Source organism: Cyprinus carpio, unplaced genomic scaffold (genome assembly GCF_018340385.1).
Source record: "Cyprinus carpio isolate SPL01 unplaced genomic scaffold, ASM1834038v1 S000006726, whole genome shotgun sequence".
Taxonomy (NCBI): domain Eukaryota; kingdom Metazoa; phylum Chordata; class Actinopteri; order Cypriniformes; family Cyprinidae; genus Cyprinus; species Cyprinus carpio.
This window is the reverse complement of record NW_024879330.1, coordinates 164,195-176,976: the sequence shown is the minus strand read 5'-3', so window position 1 is coordinate 176,976 and position 12,782 is coordinate 164,195. Positions and strand designations below refer to the sequence as shown.

The following is a 12,782-nucleotide window of genomic DNA, read 5'->3' as shown; positions in this document are numbered from 1 at the left end:
ACTGTATACTGTTTATGGATATGTGTTCTGATGTGTTATTTATTTTATTCCATTCTTCCCACAGTTCTGTGCTGTTCTATTCCTGCGTCTCTCATGATGTTTGCAGGGGACTATCGGTGTGCAAGGTTGAATGGCGCCATAAATCGCGTCCAGCAGAGCTGGTGAGGGTGTTTTTGGAGAGGTGGCGGCTGTTCCGCATTCATGCCGGTGCAGGTTCATGAATCATGCGGCTATATAAGGTGAATGAATGACTGCTGAGAATTAATCAGTAGCTAACTGGCCACCTGTGGTGCATGTGCCCGAGATGCAGCGCCGCGGATTGATTGGTATTCTTAAAGCGTCTTAAAGTGAGGAAGGCGAGCGGAGTTATGCGAACTACGCCAGTTCGGTAAAATTAGCAAGATATTCACAGATTCGACTTTTCCGGATCAATAACTCGCGAGCAAAACTACATCACTACGAGTGATAAGAGGCATAAATCGTGTACTAAAATAGTACACGATTTATGCCTCTTATCACTCGTAGTGATGTAGTAAACGAGCTACAAGCGAGTTTGCCTGAAAACAAGTTTGCTTTCCCCTCCTCCGCTCGTACAGAATACGTTGATCTCAATGCGCTGGCGTCTGAGAGACAACTCCGAAAGGGACCGTCTGCAAAGTGCGAAACGCGAAAAAGGTTGCTAATAAAATACTCAATAACTTCACAGTAACACACTGTAGTTTCACCAAATTCAGTTCACACATCACTGCTCTCCTGCTGGTTATACTACAACGTTGATTTTAAAAATAGTTGCTTTTGCACAATTTTTATGTTTTTTTTTTTTTTTAATTATGAAAACGTTAATAACGTTAGTGTAACACCATACTTTCACCAAATTCAGTTCACACATCACTGCTCCCCTGCTGGTTATACTACAACACTCATATTGAAAATAATTGCTTTGGCACATTTTTTATGATTTTTTTTATTATGAAAAATAGTTAATAACTTTACTGTAACACACTTTACATTCATTAAATTCAGTTCACACATCACTGCTCTCTTGCTGGTTATACTACAACTTTCATATATTGTAAATATAACTGCTTTTGCAGTTTTTTTATGATTGTTCATTATGGAAAAATAGGTAATAACTTTGTAACTACATAACTTCATGATGTAATAAAATTACATAATTTATAGACTTTGGTTCCACACAATACAAACATGTATCTCAACTTAGTTACCTAGTGCAGTTTACTTTTCAGTTAACTGGTAGGATGTACAGTAATAGCACATAATGAAAATAAGAATTCTTAACACAAATTATGTGTTACCCACCTAACATAGATACTCTCACAGTGTCATTAAGTTTGGACTTTGTTTTGTGTCTGCACCTTTCCCTGCCTGTGTTAATTGCCATGGTTACTGATCTTTTGTCATTTCATTTAGCTGTGGTGCCACTAATCACCTAGTTTGGATTGCCTGTGTGTTGGATTAAAAAACTTTTGAAACATACATCTTTGTATATTTAGCGGCATTGTGACTGTAGCTTTTACACAAAAATAATTTTCTTCTCTGTTTTCTACATTTCTAAATTTCTCTTCCTTTGCAGTCCAGAGCAGATAATGATTGGAAGTGTAAATCGTTGTATTTGCTTCTATAATAAAATGTAAAACAACAAAAATACATGTGGTGTAAACTCAAACAGATTAAGTAAACTGATTTATCATGATTAAATTAAGTTGTGCCAACATCATAAAATAATTGTGTTGTATGACCTTCTTGTATTTATTTACATGGAACTGTATAAGTACTACAATAACAGCACACTCTAGACATCCATTTGCACAGAACTGTACATCTCTCTCTCTATATATATGTGTGTGTTAGTGTGTGTGTGTGAGTGTGTGTGTGTGTGTGTGTGTGTGTGTGTGTGTGTGTGTGTGTGTTATCCTGTTATGTTTGAAGTACATTTTTTATTGTATTAAATTTAATTTATTGCTTACATTTTGTACTTTTGTGTGTGATATTCCATTTTTCATTGCCTATGTCTCTATTTTTGCAACACTGGAAGCACCTGTCACCAAGACAAAATTCTTGTGTGTGCATTGTAAACATTCTTGGGAATAATTAAAGGCAAAATTAAGTAATCAAAATTTGAAATTTATTTTTTGAGTCCATGGTTGCTTTTTAAGACACTGTTTTCATTTTTACCAAATATTTTTATTCATGTTTTTGTCTGTCAAGATGATATACACATAACCAAGGTTTTTTTTTAATTAAAATAATTTTATTCATTCATTCATTAAGTTATTCTATTATGTATTTTTTATTTGTTTATTGTAATCAAATTAACTCAAATAAAATATGAAAAAATATTTATAAATAAATATACAGAAACATACAAACATTTACAAACAAAAAAAAAAAAAAAAAAAAAAAAAAAAAAAAAAACATTATAATTGGAATGCTGTTACATGATGAAATAGGTCTATCTAAATCTTTTTATTAATGTAATGTAGATTCTGAGCAAACACTTAATTTTTATGTTCAGGTGCATCTCAATAAATAAGAATGTCGTGGAAAAGTTCATTTATTTCAGTAATTCAACTCAAATTGTGGAACTCGTGTAATTAAATAAATTCAATGCATACAGACTGAAAGTCTTTGGTTCTTTTAATTGTGATGATTTTGGCTCACATTTAACAAAAACCCACCAATTCACTATCTCAACAAATTAGAATACTTCATAAGACCAATAATAAAAAATTAAAATAAAAACATTTTGAGTGAATTGTTGGCCTTCTGGAAAGTATGTTCATTTACTATACATGTACTCAATACTTGGTAGGGGCTCATTTTGCTTTAATTACTGCCTCAATTTGGCGTGGCATGGAGGTGATCAGTTTGTGGCGCTGCTGAGGTGGTGTGGAAGCCCAGGTTTCTTTGACAGTGGACTTCAGCTCATCTGCATTTTTTTGGTCTCTTGTTTCTCATTTTCCTCTTGACAATTCCCCATAGATTCTCTCTGGGGTTCAGGTCTGGTGAGTTTTCCAGTCAAGCACACCAACACCCATGGTCATTTAACAAACTTTTGGTGCTTTTGTCAGTGTGGCCGTGCAGGTGCCAAATCCTGCTGGAAAATGAAATCAGCATCTTCAAAAAGCTGGTCAGCAGAAGGAAGCATGAAGTGCTCCAACATTTCTTGGTAAACGGGTGCAGTGGCTTTGGTTTTCAAAAAACAATGGACCAACACCAGCAGATGACACTGCACCCCAAATCATCACAGACTGTGGAAACTTAACACTGGACTTCAAGCACCTTGGGCTATGAGCTTCTCCACCCTTCCTCCAGACTCTAGGACCTTGGTTTCCAAATGAAATACAAAACTTGCTCTCATCTGAAAAGAGAACTTTGGACCACTGGGCAACAGTCCAGTTCTTCTTCTCCTTAGCCCAGGTAAGATGCCTCTGACATTGTCTGTGGTTCAGGAGTGGCTTAACAAGAGGAATACGACAACTGTAGCCAAATTCCTTGACACGTCTGTGTGTGGTGGCCATTGATGCCTTGACCCCAGCCTCAGTCCATTCCTTGTGAAGTTTACTCAAATTCTTGAATTGATTTTGCTTGACAATCCTCATAAGGCTGCGGTTCTCTCGGTTGGTTGTGCATCCTTTTTCTTCCACACACTTTTTCCTTCCACTCAACTTTCTGTTAACATGCTTGGATACAGCACTCTGTGAACAGCCAGCTTCTTTGGCACTGAATGTTTGTGGCTTACCCTACTTGTGAAGGGTGTCAATGATTGTCTTCTGGACAACTGTCAGATCAGCAGTCTTCCCCATGATTGTGTAGCCTAGTGAACCAAACTAAGAGACCATTTTGAAGGCTCAGGAAACCTTTGCAGGTTTTTTGAGTTGATTAGCTGATTGGCATGTCACCATATTTTAATTTGTTGAGATAGAGAATTGGTGGGTTATTGTTAAATGTTAGCCAAATCATCACAATTAAAAGAACCAAAGACTTAAACTACTTCAGTCTGTGTGCACTGAATTTATTTAATTCACAAGTTTCACAATTTGAGTTGAATTACTGAAATAAATGAACTTTTCCATGACATTCTAATCTATTGAGATGCACCTGTGTATTTAAAATAGACGTAACTGTAACTGTAGTAGTACCCAGGAGCAGTTTCAGTTAATCTCTACCTGCATCATTGCACGTAGAGATGAAAGTTGCTTCTCTGGTTGGCTGGTGAAGTGTGGTAGAAATGCAGTCGTGATTTAATCTGTTAAAACTATTTTAAGTAATTACAGTGTGTTACAGTAAAGTTCTTAACTATTTTTCATAATAAAAAATCATAAAATTATGTCAAAGCAATTACTTTCGAAATGAAAGTTGTAGTATAACCAGCAGGAGAGCAGTGATGTGTGAACAGAATTTGGTGAAAGTACAGTGTGTTACAGTAAAGTTATTAACTATTATGTTCAATAACGAAGTTATTAACAATTTTTCATTATAAAAATCATAAAAATGTGCCAAAGCAATTACTTTCAAAACGAGTGCTGTAGTTTAACCAGCAGGAGAGCAGTGATGTGTGAATAGAATTTGGTGAAAGTACAGTGTGTTACAGTAAAGTTATTAACTATTGTTCATAATAAAAAAAATCATAAAAAAATCTGTCAAAGCAATTCCTTTTAAAATCAAAGTTGTAGTATAACCAGCAGGAGAGCAGTGATGTGTGAACTGAATTTGGTGGAAGTACGTGTGTTACAGTAAAGTTATTAACTATTATATTGTGAAGTTATTAACTATTTTTCATAATAAAAAAAATAAAAAAATCATAAAAAAATTGCAAAAGCAATTACTTTCAAAATGAAAGTTGTAGTATAACCAGCAGGAGAGCAGTGATGTGTGAACTGAATTTGGTGACACTACAGTGTGTTACTGTGAAGTTATTGAGTATTTTATTAGCAACCTTTTTATCAATGTCGCACTTTGCAGACGGTCCGTTCAGACTTGTCTCTCAGACGCCAGCGCAATTGAGATCAACGTATTCTGTACAGAGCGGAGGAAAGCTTGTTTTCAGGCAAACTCGCTTGTAGCTCGTTTACTACATCACTACGAGTGAAAAGAGGCATAATTCGTGTACTAAAAACGTTTTGCTCGCGAGCTATTGATCCGGAAAAGTCGAATCTGTGAAATCTGCGGCGTTTCGGATGCTCTATGGAAGTTACGCGTTTACGCGTTACATTAGTCGCGCGGATGTAACTGGTGGCGAGGCTGACGTTCCTTTGTAGTATTGATGAGAGGACGGTGTGCTTTCTGTAGCTCTCAAATCATTAAAGATCACCGAGAAAGGAAGCGTCTTCTCGCTCTTTGCGGATTCGGATGGAAACAGATTGAGGCGCATTGGACATCAGACTGCGAGGATGCTGAGGATGACGCTGGCTTAGATTGTTTATCATCTTCGTGATCACAATGTATACGTGTTGCATACAAATGCGTTCTTGATAATCATGTAATACTTTTCCGTGGAAATCGGCGTCGCACATCTGGATTAACTCCTCAGGAAGATATGATTCACCTAGTCACTTTTATGAGCCTCGTTCTGTCTCTGTTCGGATGCCACATCTGCTCTGCAGGGGCGAGTAAGTCAACTTATGTTTTTCTATGTCATACAGTTTGACTTAGAAAAAAGATCAAATGCAGCGTGTATCTTTTTATACTTGTTGGTCACCATGACTACAGTCAAGCATAAGAGAAGGCTGTGTTATATAATGCTTTCAGTGTTGTGTTTCGACAAGCTCCCCGGGAGCCATCCAGCGGAGGAACACATTAAGGAAATTGCTTTTACTCCGTTAGTCTTGTCTTTGATTTAATGGCCCAATAGATAGTGCTGAGGGTATGACTTGAGCTGGAGCATGTCAAATCATGACATTTAAGTGCTAGTGCAATGGGTAAAAATGATGTATTATTTATGCAAAACGGAAATATGGTCTCAAACTACTATGTTACTTAAAACTAATTCATTACTGTCATGTATGGAAGATTTATGCATTTTTTGCACACCCTTCAATGCACTTAAAGTAATTTAAACTACTGTCAAACCTGTAATTACATCGAACTCTACAGTTTATTGAAAGACTGGAATCTCTCTCAGTGCACTTATTCTTAATAAGCCAATTTTATCAGAAACCATACACAATGTACTGTATGTTCATTTAGCATTGACCTTGGCTTGTTACAGAGAGCTGAATTTCTCTTTTGTTGGCAAATACCAGGAATAAAGGATGTGTGCCGTTACTCATCCTTCTGACGCAATGTTTGCTTTCCTGCTGAGCTCTGTGAATGTGTTTGATCCTAAAACACTGGCTCAATTGTCCTGCCAGGCCAGCATTTGTGCTCTCCTTTCAGACTAAATTATTTACAAGGGGGTGTTTAGCTTTGAAATGGACACATAAATTGGGTTTAGGGTACTGCTGACATTTTGAACCATACTTACTGTACATAACTGTTTTTTATTTTTAATCTAAGACTATATTTGCACGTTTTCAATATGCACTTCTTTTTAATAAAAAAAACAACATTATTTCAAAGAAAAATGTGCTAATGTGCATATTCACAAGATGTTAACCTTTCTGTTGGTTATCAGCACTTTATCAGCAAATCATTTTGCTATGCATGCAGTATTAGCAAAGAGAAGGTTGGTGTAGATTGTTTTGTGCATAGGTCAGTCATCTTAGTAGCTGTATTGTATTTTATCTACCTCTTGAAGTAAGATATGCCAATATGAGCTTTGGTTTAGAAAGCATACTTTTAAAAAATAAAGATGTCAGTGCTGAATGTGCATAAAAGCAGTTGGTTAACAGGGATCCAGTTCCAAGCATGTCCTGTGTGTGTGTGTGTGTGTGTGTGTGTGTGTGTGTGTGTGTGTGTGTGTGTGTGTGTGTGTGTGTGTATATATATATATATATATATATATATATATATATATATATATATATATATATGTATATATACACAGTATGTGTATATACTGCGTGTGATTTTTATATTGATATGATTTTCAGCTATGTTGTATAATTGTTAGTTCATGTCAAATGTATTTCTATAGTGTTTAACAATACAGATGATTTGAAAGCAGATTTACAATTATATTGTAGCAGAAGGCCAAACTGTAGTGTTTATAATGTCTTTAAATTCCTTCTGAACAGATTCATAAAAAAGCATGGTTAAAAGTGCCTTAATGCATTTCTCTTTATCCTCTCTAGACCGTTTAAAGCAGGGGTGTCAAACTCAAGTCCTGGAGGGCCGGAGCACTGCAGAGTTTAGATTCAACCCTAATTAAACACACCTGATCCAACTAATCAAGTCTTTCAGGCTTATTTGAAAGCTACATGGTATATGTGTTGAAGTAGGGTTGGAACAAAACTATGCAGTGCTCCGACCCTCCAGGAATTGAGTTTAACACCCCTGGTTTAAAGAATTACTTTTATATTAAGAATATGTTGTTGGGTGTTGGTTAAAAACCAAAAGCCCTTTTCTGTCAAACTGATTTTTCACACTGGCGCATAAAGTCAGAAATTTGGCACAGAAGAGTTTACCACTAATTTTGACCAACTGAGTCATGCTGATCCTATTAAAGAAAAGAAATAAAATTAGACTTAATTTGCATAATATCCCAGCAGAATGAATCAGCTAAATACAGAAGTGTTGCATATTTATGAACTGCATTATTGTAGTTGTTCTTTGAGAGGATGTCAGGTTGGCCCTTGGATGTCTTGGGGAAATGAAGACAGAAAAAGAATTAAAGCATCTAAAAATACCTCACAAACATTGTCCTTCTGCATGCAACAGTAACATGGTTTAATCTTTTCAAACGTGACGTTTATGGAGTTTTTTATTGTATAGTTCAATCTTTATTTCAGTTGTATATGTTTGAGTGCATTGGGGGTTGTGCTAATAAATGTTTCACGCTGGTGATTTGTGCTTCACAGACCGCCCTGCTGCTCCTGTCAATATCTCTGTTACTCACCTGCGGCCGGATTCGGCCACCGTGTCCTGGAATATTCCGGAGGGAGAGACCGTAATTGGCTTTGCCATCTCACAGCAGGTCAAAGTTATTACAATGAGATGCAGCCCTGGGACGTTATTATAATAGAAGAAGTCTGACATTTAATATCTGCAATAAATTTACCCTCTGATGAATCTTCATGTGCATGAATGTGTGTGTGTTTTAGCGTCAGGACGGGTTGATGCAGCGTTTCATTCGTGAGGTGAACACGACCAGTCAAGCTTGTATACTTTGGGATCTGGATGAAAACATGGATTATATTATCCAGGTCCAGTCTGTGGGACTCTATGGAGAGAGTCTGGCCAGCAAAAAGATTCACTTCAGGACGCTTAAAAAGTCTGAACGTTTTCAATCCTCCATGATGGATCAGGGTAAACGTGTCTGTTTTATTTATTTATTTATTTATTTATTTTTATTTTTATTGGATCATGTACAGCATTAGTCCAGTATCATTCATTTAATAAAGTACATTTGACATTTTTATTGTGAAATACCACTTTAACATGGAAGCCCATTTCTGTCACGGAATAAAGAAGGTAATTGCGACTTTTTGTCTCTCAATTCTGACTTTTTATTCTTGCAATTCTGTATTTATATATCAAAATTCAGACTTAATTCCTCACAATTCTAATTCTCACAGTTCCAAGTTTGTCACAATTCTGAATTTTTCTACCTTGCAATTCTGACTTTTTTCTCCGAATTCTGATTTTACATTTAACAGTTGTTTTTTGTTTGTTTGTTTGTTTGCTTCTGCCACAGAATAACAAACAGCAAAGGTAATTGCAACTTTTTATCTAATAATTCTGACTTGTTTTTGTACAGAACCGCAAGAGAAAAGTCTGAATTCTGAGATATAAACTCAGAATTGCAATGATAATAATAATAATAATAATAATAATAATAATTGTCACAATTATTATTATTTTTTTTTTCTGTGGCAGAAACAGGCTTCCATAGTTTAAGAAGTCAATTAAATGATCTGACCACCGAAAACTCATGAAATCCAAAACTTTGGTGGCTCAGCAAACCCAAATTCAGCAAAAATTTGGTTCAGCTGCTGATATTTATATGGCCTAAAAGTAAGATGAAGTTCTGATAGCGTGTAAAGTACATCAGTGATTAGTGTTTTGATTTATTTCCTATTAAACAAGAAGTTTTGTGCAGCTCAAAGCTAACAGACATGATCTGTTTAGTGAGTTTTTAATAAGAAACATCATTATTAATTCTCTTCAATCCTCTAACGCGTGTTGTCTTGTTCACCTGATCAGATGACCCTGCGGTTGAGGGTTTAGACATTTCCAGACACCTGCAGACTGGAGAGATACTGATCATTATGACTGTACTACTAATGTGGGCAGGTAAAGCATGTTGCGTTGGATGTAGTTACACATAATTATGACGAACAAGAAATAATGTGGCTGCAATGATATTCATGATATTGATTACCAAAGGAAACAATTTTGACTTGTCCTTCCTCCTGTAAAGCCTGACATATAAAATAATAGTCAGAATTTTTTTTTTTTAGAAACTTTAGACAAAATATACAGTATATATAAAAAGTTTGCATTGAAGTTTTTTGAGTATGAGTTACAGGAGTCGCACATCAGAGAATAAGGAGCTATGTGTGTGTATGATAAAATATGTAAGGATCATCAGGTAAACCTTACACTGCAAAAAGCCATGTAAACCATGATCTGAAGGAGGATGTTTTTACAAGTATACGTGCTAAAAAAAGGATAAGCTATCAATATGATGACAGAAGGCATGTAAGGGACAGGTTTTTCAGCATATTTTTGATCATGCTGATAATTTAGATATCTTACAAAAGATACAGTAGGCAAGGTTTCCATTTATCAGAGCTGTAAACTTCTCGGATCTGCATTCAAATGTTACATTTTGGCATTGTTGAAATATTTTCCTCACTTTGCAGAATACTAGGCCTACCTTGCTGATTTTACAATGACCTTAATAAAACTTTCTCCTTTCAAACTCAGTTGAGATGTCTAGATGTAAGATAGTGTGTTGTTTTAATGAAACGTATCTGATCTGCGTCCCGTAATCAAGCTGATCTCTGTCTCGCTGCAGCTGTGATCGTGCTCTTCTGTAAGCAGTACGATATCATCAAAGACAACGACTCCAACAGCCACAGTAAAGAGAAGAGCAAGCCGCTGTCCGGCCAGAGCACCCCGGACTATCATCACGGAGGCCTGCTGGGCAGCAAGGTGAGACCTTCACCACTGATCACATATGCTTTTAATCAGCATGTGAACATGCTTTTTATGCATTTAGTGAATATATATCAAATAAAATTGTGTTGCATTTTAATTCAGATTTATGTAAATGTTTCCACTCTTAGTAGTCTGATCAAATAAGTCAGAGATGTTGAAAGAAAAAAAAAATCATATTACTTTTGGTTGATTTGTCACTTTGGAAGTGTAGGGTCAAATAATGAAGTCTATAACTTCCACAATATACATTCTCATTCTCCATTATACACAATCTAAAATATTTGATTTTCTGTGAATATATGGCAACTTTGTTGGTGTAGAAACAGACTGTATTTTATGTCTGCATATTGCATATTGTATTGTGGTATAAATTATTGTATACCACGTGATTTTAAAAATGCAGTAGGTTCCGTATTCTAAATATACTGTATAGTATCTTTTACAATTGTGTCCCATTAGTTAATGCATTAACTAACGTTTACTATTATTTGTTACAGTATTTATTAATCTTTGTTAACATTAATGAATGTAAATAAAGTTAGAGCAACTTTTACTCTGTTCAAAATTTGCTAAATGTATATAATGAGCGAGTACATCATAAATTCATCTACCAAACCGCCGTTTTGTCTTATCCCAAATCACTATGGTACATTTATACTAAGTGATTATTTTTGGACTATTGTAGCCTGTTTGGCTCGTCACCGCCGCGGAGTAACACATACCTGCGTGAATCGCCATAGACATAAACTTGGAGAAGTAGCTCCGGTTAGAATGTTCTTCCGTGGGATGCGTGCAGTTCTGTTTATTAACCGCTAGAGCGCCAAACTTTACATAGTGTTGCAATAAAACAAATATTATGGTTTGTTGTTAGCTCATTCTCGTAAGCTCAGGTACCTTAAATAATATTAACATATAGCACTTTTTATTTTAAAGAATATTAACAAATACAAATTTTGATTTTGATATTATATATTAGTAAATTTAAACATTAATCATTCTTAGTTAGTTAGTGCATGTTAACTACTGTTACTAATGTTAATACATGGAACCTTAAAATAGTGTTACCAAAACTTGCTTTAAAAAGATTTTTTATTGTTAGTTCATGTTAACTAGTGCAGTTGACTAATCTTAACAAATGGAACCTTATTGTTGTTCTCTTCTTTCATTCTTAACTCTGACTATTTTTACTCTTGTGTAGTTCCAAAGGACATCATCCTCTATCAGCATCATCAAGGTTTAACCACAGCATCACCGCGGATCCTGGTCTGTCAGACCTGTCAGCAGATATCAGCTCATCTTCTGATATTCAAGCGTTAAAGGCAATAGTAACGTAAAGCTCTCAGCCACATCGGGAATTGTAAGGTAGTATACGGGTATTCAGTAGTACAGTATACTCCAATAAACAACAATGCCCTGGACAATGAACATACTGTACTTCTTTGACTAATACATCAACTGTATTATTAACTGGAGGAGCTATCGGTGCTAAGGATATGATTGTGAAAACACCGGCAGCCGGATGTTTGATGATGGTGTGTGTGTGTGTGTGTGTGTGTGTGTGTGAGAGAGAGAGAGAGAGAGAGAGAGAGAGAATGTGTTGCATTGAAAGAGGGCTAATAATTGTAATAATTACAAATGTGGCATTTCTCATTAATACGTGTAAATCATGACAATAAATTCATCATCAGCCACAGACGTGGCCTTATAATATGCATTATTAACTTCTAACCGCAGTGAACAGTAGATCATTGGCTTCTTTTATGTTTTTATTAAGTATTAACACTGTTATTAAATGTTTCACACCCTTGTAGAGTCGATTGAGTGTTCAGCGGTGAGGTTTACAGCAGATCCAGTGCAGGAGTGTCCGTGTTCATAAGAAATGGATTTGTGTGTGCATTTCTAAGCCAGACTAGTTAAAGTTTCTATTTTGAGCTTGTAAATTAAAGAGTTAGTAAAAGCATATGTCTACCCTGGTACTGTAATGTGCATAGTTCAGATAAAATACTCTAATTGAGAAGTTTTGATTATGTTATATACAGTATATAGTAAATCAGCTACACATAGCTGTAGTTTTGGGCAATAGATAAAGAATGTAGTTTATAAACTAAATTTCATTGCAAAACTTAGAAGGGAAGTTTGTTAATATTTTTGTTCTCAATTCTGCTTTCCAATAAATGGAAAATAAAAAACCATGAGCTTTGTCTATTTATTTATTTATTTATTCCCTCATTTATTGAGAGCCAGAGGAATAATTTTATATTATATATATCATTGTATGATTAAAATATATAATCCATGAGGAGATTTTTTTTATTAAAGTGTTAAGGAAATTATATAAAAAATGTATCTTTGTATATATATATATATATATATATATATGGACATATACAGTACATATGACTAACCTACAATATATAATATAATCCATGAGGACATTTTTAAACTTTTAAGTGTTTAAGAAATGATAGAATAATTAAAAATAATGTTTTCATTTT

General features: G+C 35.1%; 1 protein-coding gene across 1 annotated transcript; it reads left to right on the top strand.

The window, feature by feature from the left end:
• Nucleotides 1-5,212: 5,212 nt before the first annotated feature.
• Nucleotides 5,213-12,482, top strand: LOC109070777 (fibronectin type III domain-containing protein 4-like). Its single transcript, XM_019087286.2, has 6 exons — nt 5,213-5,633; nt 7,983-8,098; nt 8,226-8,430; nt 9,328-9,417; nt 10,145-10,281; nt 11,486-12,482. Exons 1-6 carry the CDS (start codon nt 5,561-5,563, stop codon nt 11,525-11,527), a joined length of 663 nt encoding a protein of 220 aa, XP_018942831.1. The 5' UTR covers nt 5,213-5,560; the 3' UTR covers nt 11,528-12,482.
• The last annotated feature ends 300 nt before the right edge of the window (nt 12,483-12,782 follow it).